Below are 21,260 nucleotides of genomic sequence, written 5' to 3' on the forward strand. Positions count from 1 at the left end.
AAACGCTCAATCCGGCACCGTTTGGGGGACGGTTTGGGGGACGCGACTGGAGATGCTCTAATTGTTTCTCTAACACTAGATTTTCTTATACTAATTGTTTCTCTAACACTAGATTTTCTTATAGAGTCAAGGTAAAACATCCTTTTTGAAGGTATGGAAAAAAATTTAACTATGGACTCTTCTACCTCCGTGGATGCCATGAAGAACACTTAATTGAAGGATTCTTTTCCTGCTTAAGTGTTACTTTGTTAGGCGCACACAGGGTACACAATGTCTGCCATGGGCCATGGCAGACTGCCGGTGTAAGCGTTAAAGCTTGTCCAAGTAAGACTCCAGAGGAAAAAGTAAAATTTCACGAAACGATTACATGTATTGGTAACGAAACTTACTCTGTAGAAAAAACAGAGGCAAAGAAAGTCACATGAATACATTCTTCAAACTACACACACGTTTCGTTTCTCAAAATCCAAATCAAGCGCGCGCGCGTGCGCTCAGCAGACGAAATCCCTGTTCGCGTACACGCACGCACCGCGGGCCGATCAGTAGTGGCGCCTGGGCGCGCAGTGCCTCGGCCTGAACGCGAGCGGGCCGGCGGCGTAGAGCGCGTACCCGTCGGCGGGGGAGCCCTTGCCCTCGTCGCGGATCGGCGCGCCCTGGATGCCGTAGTTGATGTTGGTGAGGTCGTCGCACTTGCGGTCCGGCGACGAGAGCAGGCGGACGAAGCACGCCTTGGTAGGGTCCCCCTTGTAGTACGCCGCTGCTGGCGGGCCGTCGCCGAGGTCGGCGAGGTAGTAGCCGTTGCCGTCCGCCTTGACCGACCGCCACGCCATGACACGGTTCTTGCGATCGCGGCAGGTCACCGTCACCTTGGCCCCCGGCAGCGGCGTGGCGCCGTCGAGGCACCACGAGTTGCGGTGCGCGCAGCTCTGGGCGTACACCATGCCCTCCACCTGCACCACCAGCTTCTTCTCGCCGCCGCTGTTGGGGTGGGAGTAGTCCCCGTGGTCCGAGGCCGCGGCCGCGGCGAGGAGGGACACGAGGATGGCCAGGGACAGGGGGAGGTAGGCCGCCATTGCTCCAAGATCGACTGGTGTTACTCGGTCGAAGGAGATGATCGGAGCTGGCTTTGGTTGTGTGGAAATGGCGGGAGGCCTGGGGTTCATATATAAACGCGGCAATGTGACTGGGCGAGCGATTAGGGTGAGTAAAAAAATGGTTTAGACGTGCGGCCATGTAGGTGGCCGGCCGGCATTAGGCTACGTGAGGGCCAGTTTGTCTCGGAGATTGTCGGCCTTGGGCACAAAGGAGATCACGTTGATGTTAGTTTATTGTTACCAAGATTAGATGATGATTGGTTTGTAGGGTTCAGGAGCAAAGAAGATTGCGTGCGTGAATCATGATATTTTCTTTGATTATGCTAGACATGTACGGTACGGCTTTGCCGGCATCCTGGGTAAGCCAATCAGTTCGAGTTGACAATATGAAGATTTCAATATCAAATGGGAGAGAGAAATTACCCCACTAACTAAGTCTTAGAGACCAAAACATTCGGTGCCGCTCGATGAAAGAGGATGAGTGGTGAAGAGAGAACAAGTGAACCATGGAGACTAGGAAAAAAGAGGTGACAATCGACGATGTTGTGGCGGGGAGGGGTGGAAGCTGAGGGGAGAGGGCAAGAGAAATAGGGGAGTGACGGTGATGCCAGTGGCAAGAGGAGGTGATGCGCCCACGAAGAGAGAAGGAGCTAGAAAGTAGGCTATTTCACTTTAGATGCAAAGCACACGAAAATATCTAGTGATACCACACTTTATAAAATCAATTTTGTAGATGTTAAAAAAATTGAAACAAATTTGCGGGTGTTCACAAGGGGTGTGTCTATATTTCTTAAAATTTTAAAAACCAAATTTGAAGTACACAAAGAGAAACAAAAAAAAGAGAAATTGCTATGTAAATAGTGTCATTTTGTGTTTTTCTTTATGTGACACTATTAATGTTGGATTTTTTGTTTCTCTAATTTGGTTCTACAAGTTATAGGCAATATAAATACACATCTTTTGAACACCCACAAATTTATTTCAGATTTTTTTACAACTACAATTTAAATTTAAAGAGTAGTATCATGGTATCAAATAGGTCGAGGTATCACTCTCAAAGCCCAACATCCACGCCCTATTTCTATGTGCTCATCTCGAATTGTATCATTTACTAACAAAAAATTATTTTTAAAAATAGATCACCATAAATATAAAGTAACACCTGATATTACATACATATTTTGTGAATGGGCCAGGCAATCATTCTTGATATGGTAGTTCGTAGGTGAGAGATAGTGGACCCATGAGAAATTTTGAATGGACGAAATTTTCGGAAATCCAAAGAACTAGGAATATAATACCTCCCATGTAATTATAAAAGGAATACAATAGCTATCATAAAATCCCCCCTCCCCCTTATAGAACACAATGCAAGTAAACATCTCAAAAACTGTCCCACAAAACCGCATTTCTGTTGTGCTAGATTTTCAAAAACTACACATTTTGATAAGCGTGGATTACATGTCAAGTCCTGATAAGTGGAGAATGCCTTTCAGCTCAACTGAAACTTCAAAATGCATGACATTTTAAATATGATGCAAACATTCTTTTTGTCAAAAAACATCTCTTCAAAACCGTAGTGCTTTGAAATATATGATTTTAGTGAATACTAAGAAATTTATTTTATTCCCCACCGAAATAAATTCATTTTACTTAGGAAATTAAGAAATTTAGTTTTTGTTGGAACTTGGGAGCTAAATCTTTTTTCAAGAACCAGGAAATTACGCAATGCCAAACATCTGTGGGCTGGGCCAACCGCTACATCATCGAGCTCCATCTGCAGCAAAAAGACCCAATACAAATGAAAGGCCGAATAAACAAAAGGCTCCAACCAGCTGGCCCAGATCTAGCGAGCGCAAACGAATCAAACAAAGCCCCATCATAAAATTCGGCCCATGTTCGGGAGAATTCGGTCCTCCCCCAATCGCGACGTTTTTTGCCCTAATCCACAGCACCTCTCGCCCGCATCGCGAATACTCTGTTCCGGCTCCGCCCCCGCGGCCTCTCGAACACTCCCAAACCCTAGCCAGGCGTGAACCCCATGTCGGGGTACGGATCCGACGACTACCGCGGCGGCGGCGGCGGTGGCTACGGCGGCCGAGGTCTCCGCTGGATCCTTGGAATTCGTCTGCGTCCTTTTCTCGTGGTTCGGTTTTCTGACTGCTTCGTTTTTGCGCAGATGGCGGCGGTCGCGGGCGCGGAGGCGGTGGAGGATACGGTGGTAGCGGCGGTGGGGGTTATGGAGGTGGTGGCGGTGGCGGAGGGTATGGCGGCGGTGGTGGGAGAGGAGGTGGTGGAGGAGGAGGCTACGGCGGCGGCGGTGGCGGAGGCGGCGGGAGAGGTGGCGGGCGCGGGGGAGGACGCGAAGGCGACTGGGTCTGCCCTGACGCGAGGTGCGTATCGATTTATCTCTAACTCTCTCTTGGTGATTTCGCGTTGGATTCGACTGATCCGGCAGTGATCTTCTGATCTGCGGTGGGAATTTAGATGTAGATGTGTAGACTCGCGATAAGCCAACCCTAGTTTAGGGTGTCTGTATACCTTGTTTAGCTGGTTCACTTGTTGGCTTGTTGGACTTAGGGTTTGCTTGTGACTTGCTGTGAAGTAGTAGTATTTTCTAGTTCGATGTGTACCAACTTAGTAGGATTTTCGTCAGTTCCATAATTTTTAATATACCGCGTCGGTAGAATTTGTCTTGACATTCATGATATTGTGCTTTCGATGTAGCGCTGTAGTTGGAATCGCAAACATCACTTCATTCCCATGACTTGGTTTTAATTTCTGCTAAATGCCTACCGATTTAAAATTTTCACTTGTGCAACAATGTTCACATGGGCGGAGGCGGTAAAAAAGAGACTTGAGGGATTAGAATGTCCCTATAGATTTAGCTCTTGATAGGACCACATGGAAATCAGCGCTCTATGTGCTGGAATCTTAGTTATCTCAGTTTACTTATTTTTTCTTTCTCTCTCCTTGTTTTGGTTTCCTTATGTTTCCGTTGGGTTTCATATCTAGCCTACCCCAACTTGCTTGGGGCTTTGATGTTATTGTTGTTGTAACGCAACGATGTCCAGGTGGGAATTTACACTCGTAAGTACAAAATGGCTGGACTATACATTGTTATAGTATATTTCTTCTTTGTGCATAGCTATGTACCCTCTTGTATTGTATCATTTGCTGTTATACCAAAGCATATGTTTAATTATGGGTTTATGTCTTAATTCAATGTTTTGCTTTTATTGGAAATATTTTCTACTACAGCTTCTTAAACACTGTCAGCTCTTTTAATGCTGCGGAGATTATCTTTTGTGGAATCAGTGAGACTAAGAATAATGAACTCTTGTTACAGCTGCGGTAATGTGAACTTTGCGAGGAGAACTGAGTGCAATAAATGTGGTTCAGCTAACCCAAGTGGAGGTGGAGGTGGAGGTGGTGGCGGTGGGTATGATAGGTCTGGTGGAGGCTACAACCGTGGTGGTGGTGATCATGGTTCAGGTGGTGGTGGTGGCTACAGCAGAGGTGACGGAGGACGAGGAGGATATAATCGTGATGGTGGTAGTGGTCGTGGTTTTGATGACCACCGTGGTGGTAGTGGTGGTTATGGAGGAAGAGACCAAGAGAACAACCAAAGGGTGGAAAAAAATACCTATAATGATGGTGGCTATGGACAAGCTCCCCCTAAAGGTCCTCCATCCTATGGCGGGCCTGCAGGTGACTACGCAGCGCCCCCAAGTTCTTATGGAGGAAGCAATGTATACAGTTCAGATAATGCAGTGCCACCCCCTAACAGCTATGGTGGTGGTCGAGGCTCTTACCCACCAAGCTATGGTGCCCCACCTCAAAACCCATATAGTGGTGGTGCCCCAGGGGGGCAAGGAGGCCTGCCACCTACATATGATGGTGGTTATGGTGGTCGTTCTGCGCCTGGGAGTGGAGGCGCAGGTGGCGCACCCCCATCCTATCATGGGGGTGGTGGCGGCGGTGGTTATACAGGAAATGCTACCCCTGAACCAGCTACAAAGGTTAAGCAGTGTGATGCAAACTGTGATGATTCCTGTGACAATCCAAGGATTTACATCTCAAACCTTCCTCCTGATGTGACTGTTGAGGAACTGCAAGAGCTTTTTGGAGGAATTGGCCAGGTATACTTTACCTTGATTCCTTATATCATATAATAGTCAAAAACTGCATATATTTTGTGGATGTGTCATTTGCTGATGTTGTTTTTTATGTGTTGCGCTCCTTAAATTGAACTGTATCTATTACTCCCTCTGATCCATAGTAAGTGTTGGTGGTTTAGTTCATATTTAAGCTAATTTGAACTAAAACTCCCAACACTTGATATGGATCGGAGGGAGCAGTTCTTTATCTTTTGGTACGTGTTCCTCTTAAAATCAGCTCTGTTTCTACATCTACTGTTGATGTTTGTTGTGAGATAAATGACGTGAAGTTACGTTATGTACAATTCTCTTTTTGTTTTGTTAACAGGAAGTGTTGAATTTGGAGCATATTAAGAATAATCCATTTTTAGGACAACACTACTTTTCTAGAATCATTGCATTAGTTGGGCACCATCTCCTATATTTATTTTAACACAGCATGCTTATATTTATAAACTGCATGTTAAGCATATGTGGTGAGATCATAATGAGGGTTATACAACATGGACTTGTTTGCTGCCTATTGATGTATGATAAGTAGGATGTTCATCAAATTTCCTGAATAAATTCGGATATTTGGTTGGACATAGTCATAATCTCTCTTCAGTTTGATCTGCTCGTGAAGTTCTGCTCCCAAATAGGTTGATGTATTTTTCTATTTTTATTGCCTAATACTACCTTCGTTCAAATTAAGTGTTGCAGCTTTTCTAGATACGGGCCTTATCTAGAAAAGCTGCGACACTTAATTTGGAACGGAGGGAATATATGTTTTACTAGCTACCCCAACCTGCTTGGGATAAAAGAGTTTGTTGTTGTAATATACTATGTTTTAGTATTTTTTTTTAGTTCATAGCTGTAGCAGTATTGCCATTCGAGTTGAATGTCTGCAGTGTGAGATATTATTTGGCAAGTAACTCTTTGACATGGCACCCTCTGTTAATAGAAATATTAGAGAATAGAGTACAGTTGGTTCATATAATGCTGCACTCTTCTAGATCAATCGTGCTCTTGAAGTTACTGTTTTAATTATGTGTACTGAAGACCATTTTATTCTGTTATTTTTCCCAATCATTTGGCTTTCGTGGCTTATGTGTTCTTGAAATATTGCAACTATACTTTTTTAAAGGTTGGAAGGATCAAGCAGAAGCGTGGTTACAAAGACCAGTGGCCCTGGAACATTAAAATCTATGCTGATGATTCTGGAAAAAACAAAGGAGATGCTTGTCTCGCTTATGAAGATCCATCTGCTGCTCATGCAGCTGGTGGATTCTACAACAGTATGTTTAGTGCCGATTTTGCATTGATACATGATATGCTTCCACTTAATGTATAGTGTTTTGCAGTTTATAATGCATAATTCTTTCCATGTGTCAGATTATGACATGAGAGGCCATAAAATTAGTGTTGTGATGGCGGAGAAATCGGCACCCAGGGCTCCCACATCTGGTCACGGGTAAGTACTTGTTTATCTGATAAATGCAAATTCTGGAATGTGATGCCCACATTGGGCAAGAAACCTTGTACTCCTTCCGTTCTATAAAACATTTGGATGTATCTAGACACTATAGTGTCTAGTGTTCTAGATACATCCAAATTTAGACAAATCTAAGACATCCTTTATAGGATGGAGGGAGTATTATAATTTGTTGGCTCAATATGCTCCTGCATCCGTGTGTGGTTGCGAGCCTCTTAAACTATTTTTTGATAGGAGGATAGCAATGAAGTATCGGATTATATTATTTTGGCCTGGCTTTTTGTTGAACTGTTCTTTTTTGGAGAGTGCCCAATGTAATCCAAACAAGTTAACCTGAAGCAAATTGTGATCCTACTGGACATTGTTCTGATGCTACATATGCATTTGGCTACATGCAAGGAGAAATCATTACTAAAATAGTTTAGCAATTTGTGTATTTTCTTTAAATTCACACATATGTGTGTTCAATTTGAGTATATGTAAGTGCCATCATGATTCCTGTTTATGATGTTTATATTGTATAATGTATTTGCTGCGTTACTTGGTGCGCAGAGGTGGACGCGGTGGTGGTGGTGGCTATGGAGGGGACCGGCGCAGAGACGGAGGAGGTCATGGGCCTAACAGGAACCAGGGTGGTGGTTCACGTTCCAGGCCATACTGAAAACACATATAATTACCTAAGATTGTCATCTGTGAGAAACCTTTTCTATTCATGTTCTCCGGACTTGTACCCATACAGGAGCTTAAGGTAGGTTTTGTCTGCTTTTTCCCTGGACTTCTGTTCCATTGTCATACACCCATGTTTGTTGGATGTTTGCTTTTGCCAAAAGTGATTGATCTATGTTATGTGAATTTTTCCTTAGAGGCAGCTGGATAAGCTCCAAATGCTGATAGGTTTTGAGATGTTATTACAGGTGAGTGCTGATATATTATGATTATGCAATGCTTTGCCCTCTTGGTGATTAGTCACACCATTTTATTACATTCCCCTTGTTGATCTAATGCTTACATTCCACATGGTACTCAGCCGGTGGATCACTGCTGTAAGCTTTGGATTTCGCTGGGAGGACATGATGCCATTTTTGTTCAATGATAGATTCACCAGCTTTGGATTCATCACTTGGGATTTTTATCTGTTTGTGAAATCTATAGTTGCATATGCTTGATTGGCATCATTTGCCTATGCTAAATTCGGATGAGCACCCAGCAGACAGCGCTGGCATCAACTAGAAATTTCCTTGTCCTACTCTTTGAGTTTCCAGCGACTAACCGGAGCCACAGAGCCGGCTTCAGCAAAATTGAAGTCAGAGCCACCTTCAATTCAATTGGCGCCTAGTTTATTTAGTTCATTTCCTTCTTTCTATTCTTTTCTTGACATACAGTATTCATCTACTGGTATATAACATTCTTGAATATTTATTCACAGTTCCAAGCAACTTGTGCCCCTCGGTAAGTATTTGGTAGGACATGATATATATTTAACGATAAATATTCATTGAGCTTAGAGAAGGGCTGTACTAAAACATTTTATTTTCTAGTAAAATATTTACATTGCCCTTGTGGAAGGGCTGCACGAGAGCAGTTGCCAACAGTGTAATTTAAAAAAAAAAAAAAAAAAACCAATCTGTATACAAGTGTGCATGTCGCGATTAATCGTTCATCATATGTATCCTGAACGGGAGTTGTCATATAAAAAAAAGAATGGGACCTGTATCGTGGTTACATAAGTATCCCTAGGTAATCTAGACAAACACTGAGTACACTCGAGATGTATATATCTAAATTCTAGGGTTTGGGCCAAACTTCCCCAGGTAAATATTCCTGGCGGGGAATAGGTAGAAACCGAAGCAAATCCCCGGGATTGTTTTAATCTCCCCGGGCCAAACGAGCCTAAGGGCTCCTTTTTATTTATATATAGGATAGGAAAAAGTGTAGGACAGACATTATATATGTACAATATGAATGCCACATCTAGTTGAACTAAATCGATTACGGTGAAGAAACATTCCACGAGATCTAGCCTTTTTTTTATTTACACTAGAAAGTTCGCTGTGGGATTATCAAACGGCTTATGCAGAAAAAATTACATAGGATCTCAATCCTACACTTTTAAAAATTTCCCATGAATCAGAGGAGCCCTAATTATGTCAAAACTTCGTTAAACCCTTCCGCACGTCCATTAGGTGATTTCCTTCCTTAAGTTAACAAGATAAGGCGTGATAAATCTGGGTCCTTGTAGTTGGAATTAATGATGTTTTCGTGACAAGGACGGCATGTTTTATTTTTCCTTGCCCTCGATTCTATCCCTCTCTACTTAGATCCGCTTCCACACATTTGTCGCAATTTCTTTGTCGGTGACACATAATATTTCTCCATATAAATGTTGCCATGTACTCCCTCTGGTCGGATTTAATCGACGCGGAGGGAGCCTGCACATGCATGTGGTTAGGTCTGTGCATGAGTCAATTAATTAAGACCAAAGTAGTATCTGAGAACCAACCTGAGATTGAGTGGTTAGGAGGGTGGTTGTACCCTAGCCCACCAGAGTTCAAACCTCAGGTTTGACATCTGTGTGTCTCGTAAAGACGGAATATTCATTCAGTGGGAGGCGACGTTCCCGTCGACAGCGAGGCGCCTATGGTGACTTCGTTAATTTCAAGATCCAATCTGCCGGCTTAGTATTTCGGAGGTGCTCATAGAGGTAGGGTGTGCGTGTGTGCGCTCATAGGAGTGAGTGTATATGCGTGTATGTGTGTATGTGAGCACCTACGTTTGTACTTTGTTTCTCAAAAAATTAACCAGTTAGACTCAAACTTACGAGCTTAGGATCATGTCGATTCAGAGCCCTTATCGCTGGAATAGCAGGCTAGAGGTGGCGAAGGAGAAGCATATGTAGAGTTTGGACATGTGTCCAAATCTAGCCACATGCCGAGAGAGGTGCATCAGATCTTTTGGGTTGGATATTGTGCAGCTTGGTGCTGCTCCTCCTCGTTCTGTCGCTTGTGAGAATCATGATTATATCATGCGATTCTGTGACTTTATGATCCAAAATGAGTGGAACTATTATACGATTTTGCATGGTAGAATCTAACATTTTACGATTCTAGCAGTCCGCGATCCTACCATAGAGGTTCCGATCCACCATTTTCTTTTGTGAACTTGGAACGGGCGGTCGTGGCTAGGAGGTTGCCTCCTTTGGTCATGGTGATTCTAAAGAAGGCAGTTGACAAGTCGTGTGTCGACATGCGCTAGATCTGCGGTAGGAAGCTTCCAAGCTGCTCCCGAGAGTGAATCCACGATGGCTTTTCTTCCGCTACCATCCAAGTTCTAAGGGCAACCACCCCCACGTTGACATCGGTTCTCTTTGGATAACGACTGAAGGAGAAGACCAACCTCTAATCTCCTATGATAAGAAGGAGGCCCATGAGATCCAATACATTAGTCCCAATGCATCGCCCCAAGTGGTTCTGTCCCTGGCAGCTTTTCTGCTTGGTTGTGTTGTGATGTGCGTATGCTGGTGAGGAGATAGACCTGCTTGCGTTTTTAGTTTTACATCTAGTGTTCTTTGTGCAAAAAAGTATACATGATTGTAATTCCTTTTTCTTTTCTTTTGGTCCTCCATGTACATGATGTTATGCCACCGCTAAATAAAATCTTCTGCTCCCTTCGATCGGGAAAAAGTGTTAGGCGGTTAATACAAACGTGTTCTACAAATAAACCCTTCTAAAATCATAAAAATGTGGATCCTCTGCCTGTTATCGAGTTGGTCGGTGAGAGAGCGGCGACCATCATACTACTGAGGGAGGAGTGAGGAGGGGCGTCCAGGTCCGGCGCGGGCCGAGCGGCGCCAACGAGACCTAGCCATAGTCATTCCGCCTCGAGCCTCATGGCCCTCGACGTGTTATAGTTGCAAGTACCTGAGCCGCCAAAGATTCGTCGACGAAACTGAGGCGTAGGGAAGGAGGGTCTACCGATGACGGTGGAGTACTTTTGCGGCCGACGAGGAAGGGAGGGGAAGGGGCAGGTCCGACGGATTGGATAGGGATCTTGGTGGGGTGGATGTATAAAGAGATAGTGAGAATGGGCAACCAGAACGAGAACTAGGGAGATGAGTGGGTCGTGTGCGCCTCCTACTCTCCTCACTGTTTTTTCAACCTCTGTTGTTGGCGCGAGAAGAGGATAAGGTGGACTACGGGTTGGGGAAAAAGAAATCAGGAGGTTGCTTTTGCAAAATAGCCTATCTAACTCTTTTTCTATCTAACTCTTTTTCGGATCGAAGGGAGTAGGTCCATCCGGGTCTATCTAACTCTTTTTCGGATCGAAGGGAGTAGGTCCATCCGGGACAAGCCTATGTTCATAAAACAGTATATGTAACATGGATGCCGCTAGAGTGGGTGAATAGGTTGTTTAGAACTTTTACGATAAAGGCTTGAACTGATGTGAAATAAAACTAGCTTTAAATTTGTTAAACACAAAACCTATATAACTAAGGTTCACCTATATACACCAAAAACTTATGCTAAGTAAAACAAGCAACTATGTGATGGCAACATATATAACATCAAGCACGAAACTATCATAAAGTAAAGTGCATAAGTAAAGAGATCGGTTATAAAAATAATCGAGGCACACAGAGATGACGATGTATCCCGAAGTTCGTACTATTGCGAGTGCTACTCTCCGTTGGAAAGGTGTGGAGGCCAAAGCACCCCCAAAGGCCACGAATGTCTCGACGTATTTTTCTTGAGCCTTCCCACCGAAAGGGGAGTCCATTATCCACTATGGAACATTGATGGTGGTCACCGAACACATACAAGTTTGGCGCAATCTACACAAATTCACTGGAGGCTCCCAAGAATTGCCACGAAAGTGAGAACCTATGTTGTGCAGATTCCTCAAGCGTGAGGCTTTCATGGCATTCTTCATATGGATGGCAAGCTTCAAGCTCATGATTTCTTCGAGATGGCCTATCTTAAACTTGCATAGTATTTCTTCTTTCCTCCTTATGTTGATGTCTTGAAGATACACACGAGAGCTCCCTCCGTCTTCTTTTTCAAGACGTACTTTTCACTTGGTCTTATTCATTTGATTTTTGCATCCTTGAAGGTAGCATATGATTCAATGCAAACATATTGTCACTAGTTACTAAAACCACACATGTGGTCAGCATACACATTCAATAATGCAGGTTACATGCACTTATCGCAAACGTAGTGGTATGAGCTATGAGCTGAGATGCATGACATACTTACCTTATCACCGCCAGGAATCCTAAAATATGTACAATACCAAGTAAAACAACTTTTGGCATGATACAAAAAATATTATGGATTTTGCATTGTAGCCCAACTCGCCAACATGACGTTTGAGCAAGACGGCATACACATTTTGTTAGTGGTAATCAAACAGGGATAATTAATTAGACATATACTCATTTAACAATGAAGAAGATATTTTTTAATTAATAAAACACATAAGACAAGTAGTCATTTTCCATGAGATTTCACCACCGGTTCTATTCATGTACTGAGTCTATCTTGCATGATTTTCGTTTCACTTCCATTGGCCTCCTCTTTTATATCATCATTTTTATGCCGGAATGCCATGGGCTAGGAAAGGTGAAAAGATGGCATCGAATACCCTACCAAAACTTTCTTGCAAAATTACATGCTAGTGTTTTGATTGCTCAACTACATCGTCGTGTGATATTCATTCAGGCGAGGACATAAATGGTGTCGGTGGTATCTCAAAAGCACAAGAGCTGTATATAGAGACGATGACAAGCATGACCCAATGTACTACATGAAAAAACGAGGTGCAGAGTGGCGGTATTCATGACAAACCAAAGATGTACCGGGACATTTATTTTGTTGCAATAGGTTTAGTTTTGGGAAATATTGCTACTCTTACATTCCCAAGTCGAGAAAAATGATGGTTGTACTCCAATTTTCCCGGAGATTGTTGAATTATGTGTTTGACATTATATATGTTTTTTTTTAGAAACATTATATATGTTTCACCAGTGTTGTTGTGAACCGTGTTCTAGTTCCAGTAGAAAGTAAAAACAGTAAAATTATATGAGAGGCGAGGTGTGATGGACTGCGTTTGTTCCTTTCCAACGCAACACCGAATCGAATCTCGACTCTCCATCCACCGTAGGTCACAACGCAGCGGGACGATCCTGACCGTCCAAACCCACCTTCCGCGGCCAGGCAGAGTCCTCTCCAGTCTCCACCGCGCCTGACCTAAAAAAAGATCCGCAATCCGACCCATTGCGGCTCTAAAATCTCTCCCCTGCAGCCTCCTCGCCACCGATGTGCCCTAGACGAGCTGCCGCCGCGCTCGCCGTAGCTTAGCCTCGCCGCCGACGCCCCACCCCGCCCCACCCCGCCCCAAACCCCAGCTCTCCGGCGACGCCGCCGCCGCCTTATCCCCGCAACCAAACCCCAGGCCACCCAACCCCCAAACCCTACTGCTCACGCGCGTCGCCTCGCCCGCCGGCAGCCCTCGCGCGCCGCCGCCGTCCCCGCTCCGCCTCATTGCTTCCTCGCCGTCTCCGCCCCGCCGGTCCCCCAATCTCGGGCATTGGGTTACAAGGTATACTAGCTCTTGCTCTGATACTCATCTAGTAGTGGTTTGATTGTTTCATCCCGAACTAACCACCAGAAATTTCGGGTTCTAGATCCGCCGCTGGTGTCACATGGCGGGAGCAGAGGCCGCAGCGGATACGTCGGGCCCGCGGTTCGCCCCCGACGACCCGACGCTGCCGGCGCCGTGGAAGGCGCTGATGGACGGCGCGACGCTCTACTACTGGAACCCCGAGACCAACGTGACTCAGTATGACAAGCCGGGCGCGCCTGCGCTGGCGCCTGTGCCGGTGCCGGGGGCTTTTGCGCAGCAGCCCGGGCAGGTGGCGCAGCAGCAGCAGCAGCCCCAACAGACGGCGCACCAGCAGCAGCTCCAACAGACAGCACAGCAGCCACCGTTTCAGTATCAACCTCAGCAAGCACAGCAGGTGCCCTATCAGCAGCAGCAGCAACAGCCGCCGCAGCAAGAGCAGATGCCGAACCAGCAGGGGCCGCAGCAGCCACTAGCTCCTCAGTATCCAAACATGCATCCGCAGCAGCCGACACCGTACCAGCATGGTCCTTACATGCAGCCCCATCAACAGCAGCAGCAGCAGCAATACTCGTATCAGGTGGGCCAGCAGCCGCAAATGCAGCAAAATCCCTACAATCAAGGTCAGCAGCAGCCGATTCCGCAAGCTGCTAACCAAGGGCAGCAGCCAACGATGCCACCGGGTGGCTACAACCAAGGGCAGCAGCAGCCGACGATGCCGCCGGGCGCCTACAATCAAGGTCAGCGTCCACCGATGCCTCAAGGTGCCTACGGTCATGGTCTGCGGCCGCCCATGCCACAGTCTGCCTACAATCAGGGCCAGCAGCCACAGATGCCGCAGCATGCTTCTTACAATCAAGGCCAGCAGTTGCAGGGAATAAGGATGCCTCAAAGTCAGCCGCAACAATCACCAGGCTTCCATCAACCTGTCCAGGCGCCACAGGTGCTGCAAGCTCCACAGTCTCAAGGCCTTCAAATGTCCCCTCCACAGGGCCAACTCCAGCATGGCTTCCCATTCACCCCTCAGCCACAGCATGGCCATGTTGGTGCCCATATCAGCCAGTTGTCGCATGGGCAACAAAGTAGCGAGGTGAAGGGCGATGCAGGAGGTCTTGAAGGAAAGCAGACTGGCTTTTCGTTACCACTTAGTCAGCAGCGTGGCCAAGTTCCTCTTCCAAATCAGCAGTTGCCTTATAGTCATCAACGTCCTGAGGCCCATAGTCAACTGAATATTCATGGAGTTGGAGGGCCAGCATTTCCTGCAAAGCACCATCTTGGTGGGTTATCCCCACGCGAGACTAACAACGCTAGTTTTTCCAGCTCGCCTGCTCACATACATCAAGGTGGACTGGATACGAACTACCGGCAACAACTGCCTAGCAGCCATGTAGCTCCCAATCATATTGCTCCTTCACCAGGTCGACCTCCAGTGGGTTTCAAGAGGGGCAATAGTGAAGATCAGTTTGAAAAACACGAGCCTCACTCTTCTGGGAGGTTTGATGGAATAAATGCTCCCCATCAACAGCCAAAACTTGCCGCTCTTCCGCCTTCCCAAAATCACCTGGTAATATACTATAGGATACTGTTAGGTGTCAATGAGTTCAGCATTTATTTATCTGTATAGTTACAATCTTACATACGTTGTAAAGTTCCCTGCTGTGTTATTTTTCTTGCATTCTTGCCTCATGAATTGACATCTCTTTCTATCAGAATATTATGATTGATATAAAAATTCTACGATTGTGTATGTGTTGTATACTTCAAATTACAGTTCTTATGGCTTGAATTCTTTCTATCAATGCTGTGCAAATTTGCCTCTGTTTCTGAAGCTTCCATCAATAACGCTCTTGTTCATAATCTTGCAGCAGGATACGAGGAACGGCCCACCATATCCTCAGCCCGATAACTTTAGTGGTTATAACATGGCACCTCCACATTTAGTACAAAACCCACTTAACAATGGTCCGTTTCCTGTCGGAGCTTTAACGAGACCACCACCCGGAACATTTCCTCCTCCGGATTTCCCTAGTGTTGCTTCAGTTGATGCATATCGTCAGCACCATGAAGTCACGGCAGTGGTATGACTCAATTGCATGGCTGTATTAACTAACTGAAATATGATTCACATCTTAAAGTATCTCCTATGTTGATAATGCTCTTTCTCTTTGTCCTGTTGCCTTTGAACTATTGTTGGCATGCTGTTCTGAATGCAACTTAACAGATATTTCAGTGATTTGAGTTTGACAACATGGTAGCATCGTTTAATGTTCAAGATATACTAGCATATGAATAAATCCGATTTTAAATGTGATGCATACTTCTCCAATTAATCACAGTAAAATGTATGTCAATACAGAGAACAGAGAGGCGAATATTTCTAATATCCTACCTTGAAATTTTAGATAGCTACAATCTATGGAAATACCATTAGGCCAATAAATGCATTTTTATTTGACTTCTCCTTATTTGTAACTCATGATATCTGCAGTTGTGTGATATGTGTCTTATGAGAAGTTCAGTAAAATTTACGGATATGGGACCTAAAGTCTCCAAGGGGTTTACAGATGCATATTTACTCTACTGTCACCATGTCACCTGTTGATTTCATGTTGAACAACAAATGTTCTATCTATTTTTTTTCATTTTCCATGAAAGCTTTGTCACGTGTTATTCTGTTTCTTAAAAATATTCAGGGTGAGAATGTTCCTCCTCCGTTTATGACATTTGAGGCTACTGGATTCCCTCCAGAGATACTGAGAGAGGTATGCTTTCTCTTGAGTTGTGCTTTAGTGCTGGCGCTTGGATTGTTATATTGTTCTGTCTCTTATTTTTCCTCATCTATAAGTTCTTGTGGTCATAAAAATGATTCATTCGAAGACAAAATTATAATTTGCGGTAGTAAACACATCACGTGGTATTGCTCATTACTGCAGCGCATGCCATATGCTAGTAGGGTGGATACCATATAATTTAGTTAGTCCCATTATCTGGGCAGTGTAGTAGCATACTTGTGGCTATTCTGTGCTGACAAGTATCAGAAGAATTGATGTTCTTTCAGAATATAAAATGTGGCTGAGGTTTCCTGCTTCTTGTCTCGCCTCTGAATCTACAAAGAGCCTCTTCTTCAGGCCTTGAGCTGCTTAAGTAAGCAGCCATAATCATTTAGGATAGCATTTAGCAATTTTTTTCATCATAGATAGCATCTTGCTGCAGATCTGCATGTCCTTATAATTCTTTGTTCTGCCATTCAGGTCCACGCTGCTGGCTTCTTAAACCCCACTCCGATTCAGGCTCAAACATGGCCTGTTGCACTTCAAAACCGGGATATAGTAGCTATTGCCAAGACAGGATCAGGGAAGACACTGGGATACCTTATTCCTGCTTTTGTACATCTGAGTAGATGCCAAAACAATCCAATGTTGGGTCCTACAGTGTTGGTTTTGGCGCCTACACGTGAGCTTGCTTCACAGATACAAGATGAAGCAATTAAGTTTGGTCGATCATCTAGAGTATCATGCACTGTAAGTTCCGACCTTTCTTTTGTATGAGTGCACATGCTATTGTTTATCTTGAAGACACTGGATGCCAACTTATCATAATCACATGGATTTACATTTAGAAGTGCTAATAGACATTGGATGCCAACTGATCATAATCATGTGCTTACATTTACTACCTCCATCTCAAAGCTGAAGGCTTGTATTTTTTTGAAAAGTCAAACCAAGTAAAGTTTGACCAAACTTTTAGAAGAATCTATCAACAAATATGATATTTTGTAGATACCATATGAAAATATAATTCATTATCTATCTAATGATGTTGATTTTGTATTTTGCATGTTAATGATTTTTGGTAAAAACTTAGTCAAACTTGACATAGTTTGACTTTCTAAAAATAATATAAGCCTTAAGCTTTGGGATGGAGGTAGTAGAAGTGTCGCCTTGTAAGAATATATATGCATAAATGTTAAAAGATGTCTTAGACTAGTTTGATTCTGGACAAAAGGTGCTGTCAATATTGAAACAAGTCTTATCTTGGAATGACCTTCCATGAATCATTGTGCCTCTTTTTTGCCTTGTAGACCATGTGCTATATTTCCCGAGTTCTGTTGCTAGATGATGTATCACAATCCTTAAATGTATGCTAATTTTTTATTTATTTTCCCAGTGCCTGTATGGAGGAGCTCCAAAGGGCCCTCAGCTTAGAGAACTTGAGCGTGGAGCTGATATTGTGGTTGCTACACCGGGACGACTAAATGATATTCTGGAGATGAGGAAGATAAGCCTCCATCAGATTTCATTACTTGTGCTTGATGAAGCTGACCGCATGCTTGACATGGGTTTTGAGCCACAAATACGGAAGATTGTGGATGAGATTCCTCGTAGTAGACAGACTCTGATGTACACCGCCACTTGGCCAAAGGAGGTTACAAAAATAGCTGGTGATTTATTGAGAGATCCTGTCCAGATCAATATTGGAAGCATTGATGAACTTGTTGCCAACAAATCCATCACACAGGTAATCCTTATGGCCACCCAATATTCTTTGTTGTTTGTCATACTGGATGCTTGCCTTCGTGTATTATCTCTTACAGTGGCTACTGCCAATTGGTGCTCAGTATCGCAATAATGTTTAGTTGTTTGGAAATGGAATTCTAGAGCACCCAACTTTGGTATAATGCATTTTATATACTATCATTTAATCCATTTCTAAGTTTCACCTTTGGATATGGATGCAGTATGTGGAGATGGTTCCACCAATGGATAAGCAACACCGTTTAGAGCAGATTCTTAGAGCTGAAGAAAGGGGTTCAAAGATCATCATATTTTGCTCAACAAAGAAAATGTGTGACCAGCTTGCTCGTGGCATTGGTCGTAGTTTTGGCGCTGCAAGCATTCACGGTGATAAATCGCAGGTTGAAAGGGATCAGATTCTCAATCAGTTTCGGACTGGTCGTGTTCCAGTATTAGTAGCCACCGATGTTGCTGCTCGTGGACTTGACATCAAAGACATTAGGTGAGGCCTTTTGGCTGTCACATGTTAAAATCTTCTGGTGTTCGATGTCTCTTCACATCAAGCCCAATGATGTTTATTAATTTTCCTGTTTCTCACTGTTTTCGCTTTTTTGTTATTTTAAGGGTGGTGATCAATTATGACTTTCCAACTGGGATCGAAGACTATGTGCATCGCATAGGGCGCACAGGAAGGGCTGGGGCTACTGGAGTTGCATACACTTTCTTCTCTGAGCAAGATTGGAAATATGCTGGTGATTTGGTCAAAGTCTTGGAGGGTACTAGTCAGGAGGTACCTCCAGCGCTGCAACAGATGGCTGCACGGGGTGCACCCGGAGGTCCAAGAAACCAGGCTGGTGGCATGAGCCGTTGGGATGGTCCTGGTGGTGGTAATCGTTTTGAATCTGCCGCTGGCGGCCCTGGTGGTTACGGTGGAATTAGGGAGGTCCCTGGGGCCTTTGGTGGTCGGGATGGCCCAGGTGGATTTGTTGATCGGGGTGGCCCAGGTGGATTTGTTGATCTAGATGGCCCCGGACGCTTCGCTGGCCGGGAGGGCCCTGATGGCTTCGGTGGTCGGGATGGCCCTGGTGGCTTTGGTGGACGCATGGGTCCTGGTGGATTTGGGGGACGGGAGGGTCCTGGTGGATTTGGTGGACGGGAGGGTCCTGGTGGATTTGGTGGACGTGATGGTCCTGGAGGATTTGGTGGACGGGAGGGTCCTGGACCCAGTGGCTTCAGTGGGAGAGGGGGCCGTGGGCCTGATGGCTTTAGCAGGCGAGGTGGAGGAAGTCCTGGTAGATTTGGTGGTAGCGGTGGCAGGGGCGATTCTCCTGGTTTTGGTGGACGTGGTAGGGGTGATTCTTCTGGTTTTGGTGGACGAGGCCGGGGTGATTTCTCTGGTGGACGTGGTGGAAGAGGGCGTGGATTTGGAGGACGGGGGCGTTCTGACCGAGGCCCACATGATCGTTTCATCTCAGATGGACGTGGACGATATGATGATCGTCGAGGATTTGGTGACAAGGGTCGGGGCAGGAGCTACAGCCGTAGCCCAGATAGAGGCCGCTCGCGAGGCTATGATAGAAGAAGTGATAGCAGGAGCCTAAGTAGTAGGAGCAGAAGCCGTAGCAGAAGCTGGTCACGCAGCAGGAGCCGCAGCAGGAGTTGGTCACGTAGCCGGAGTCGCAGCAGGAGCAGGAGCCGGAGCCGTGATCAGGGTGCAGGGCCAGAACGCAGGCCACGGGCAAGATCTGGCTTTGATGTGCCGCCACCTGCAACTGAAGCAGGACCTGTTTTAGCTGCGCCTGTACCTGTACCTGGACCAGTAGCTGATGTTGCTGCACTCAAACCTGGACAATCGCTCGCCGATGCATCTGATATGTCACCTATGTCGCCTGGTGGCTTGGTCCAGGTCCAGGAGGGTGGACCATTCATGGGCGGGGGCGATGCCAACGTCAGCAGCGCGCAAGCTGACCAGCCTTCCCAAGGGAAAGATCTTGTAGTACCGCCAAGCTTTTCTGCAGCTGAAAATTTTCCAGGTGCTGCAGTTCAGCAGGATGCCCCATGATGTCAGCTGGTAAGCATCTGTACAATTTTGTGTTTTACAAGTTACTTTATTTCCCTGTCCATTCTTTATTTCATCTTCATACCCGAAAAGCCCTAAACTCCGCTGCTTTTACAATCGATGTGTAGGAGTCCCTCAAAATGATGACTAGGGGTGACTAGGAGGATAACTTATGCACCGTCAGAATATTATTACATTTTCCTAGCTTTTACTTCCCAAGTTCTAGGTGGTGCAATGAACATAATCCAACCAAGTTAAGGTTGAACAAATTTCTGCTTTGTCATTTTTTCTTATGATGCTTCATGTAAGTTTGGATGGTAGTTTATGGGACAATTGTCTGCTACTTGATCTGTCTGTTCTTTCTTCATGGAAGGCGAACATTGGGATTTTGGAATACATGAACATTAAAGTAACTTGCAGGAATAGGGAGCAATCCACCAATGGTTGGGGAAATATTGTGAATACATCGGTAGTAAAAGGTCACAAACTAAAGTAACTTAGGTACATGAGAGTGTACACTTGCGCTACCGCATCTGCACTGAAATCATGAAAATTCTCAATCTAAAATTATCCTTTGCAAACCATGTTTTATACTTTATGTGTGTATTGGCTATATGCATTGAGAAAATTCTTATTTTCTTATAATGATCTCAATGAGAAATTTTGGCAGTTCTCCTTTGAGGTGCTGTAGCTTCAGTTTTGGATAGCAAATATCTCTTGTTATGTACTTCAATCTTGTATAACCTGACATCGTGGTTGGTGTGGGTGATGCTCATATATTAATATCTTCATTGCACTTTAGGTGATGCAGTGCCTATGGCAAGGATAGACGCAGTGGCACCTATGGTCCTTGTGTTGATAGCCGTTCTGAAAACATTGATGTAATTGCAAAGGTTGTCATTTGTGGAACCAATTCTATTCCTGTTCTCCAGACTTGTACCTATTATGCAGGTGTCTGATTATCCCGGACTCCTGTTCGATTGTCACACCCTTGTTGGTCGGATTTTTTTTTTTTTTTTTTGCCTTCTACGGTATTGATGATTGGTCTATGTTATGTAAATTTTCCCCTAGAAGCAGCTGGATAAATGCTGGAAGATTTGAGATATTATTTCCGGTTTGTGCCGTGCTGTTCTGATTGTACAATTCTTTGCTCTTGATGATTGCTTTTGCCGGTTTGTTTCTATATTTCTGGTATAATGATCAGATTGCACTGTTGTCAATTGACATCTTTTATCTCTTAATACCTACAGAAAGTTATATTTCTGTCATCAACTTTGCTTGTTTGTAAATTGCCTAGCTGCCTCGGTCGTGTACACTGCATGGGCGAGCACATGTGTATTC

The 21,260-nt window shown here is 44.8% G+C and overlaps 3 protein-coding genes across 5 annotated transcripts; 2 read left to right on the forward strand and 1 right to left on the reverse strand.

Moving 5' to 3' along the window:
* Positions 1–325: 325 nt before the first annotated feature.
* Positions 326–1,119, reverse strand: LOC127338166 (non-classical arabinogalactan protein 30-like). The gene has a single exon (XM_051364398.2). The coding sequence runs from the start codon at positions 1,071–1,073 to the stop codon at positions 540–542; it is 534 nt and encodes a 177-aa protein (XP_051220358.1). The 5' UTR covers positions 1,074–1,119; the 3' UTR covers positions 326–539.
* A 1,917-nt stretch (positions 1,120–3,036) lies between these two features.
* On the forward strand, positions 3,037–8,164 carry LOC127341286 (transcription initiation factor TFIID subunit 15b). 2 transcript variants are annotated; one of them, XR_007875395.2, is made up of 8 exons: positions 3,037–3,196; positions 3,274–3,487; positions 4,444–5,236; positions 6,381–6,531; positions 6,629–6,707; positions 7,281–7,476; positions 7,592–7,642; positions 7,756–8,164. XR_007875395.2 is itself a non-coding variant. In XM_051367095.2 (6 exons), the coding sequence occupies exons 1-6, from the start codon at positions 3,136–3,138 to the stop codon at positions 7,387–7,389; spliced, it is 1,407 nt and encodes a 468-aa protein (XP_051223055.1). In that variant the 5' UTR covers positions 3,037–3,135; the 3' UTR covers positions 7,390–7,590. The 2 variants fall into 2 exon arrangements, 1 of the variants encoding a protein (XP_051223055.1); XM_051367095.2 differs by lacking the exons at positions 7,592–7,642; positions 7,756–8,164 and having other exon boundaries at positions 7,281–7,590.
* Positions 8,165–12,991: 4,827 nt separating this feature from the next.
* Positions 12,992–21,073, forward strand: LOC127341285 (uncharacterized). Of its 2 annotated transcripts, XR_007875394.2 has the most exons (10): positions 12,992–13,325; positions 13,411–14,910; positions 15,212–15,424; positions 16,040–16,108; positions 16,598–16,867; positions 17,514–17,864; positions 18,085–18,362; positions 18,485–19,931; positions 20,048–20,178; positions 20,722–21,073. XR_007875394.2 is itself a non-coding variant. In XM_051367094.2 (9 exons), the coding sequence occupies exons 2-8, from the start codon at positions 13,429–13,431 to the stop codon at positions 19,920–19,922; spliced, it is 4,101 nt and encodes a 1,366-aa protein (XP_051223054.1). In that variant the 5' UTR covers positions 12,993–13,325; positions 13,411–13,428; the 3' UTR covers positions 19,923–19,931; positions 20,722–21,073. The 2 variants fall into 2 exon arrangements, 1 of the variants encoding a protein (XP_051223054.1); XM_051367094.2 differs by lacking the exon at positions 20,048–20,178 and having other exon boundaries at positions 12,993–13,325.
* The last annotated feature ends 187 nt before the right edge of the window (positions 21,074–21,260 follow it).

Source organism: Lolium perenne, chromosome 3, assembly GCF_019359855.2.
Source record: "Lolium perenne isolate Kyuss_39 chromosome 3, Kyuss_2.0, whole genome shotgun sequence".
Classification (NCBI taxonomy): domain Eukaryota; kingdom Viridiplantae; phylum Streptophyta; class Magnoliopsida; order Poales; family Poaceae; genus Lolium; species Lolium perenne.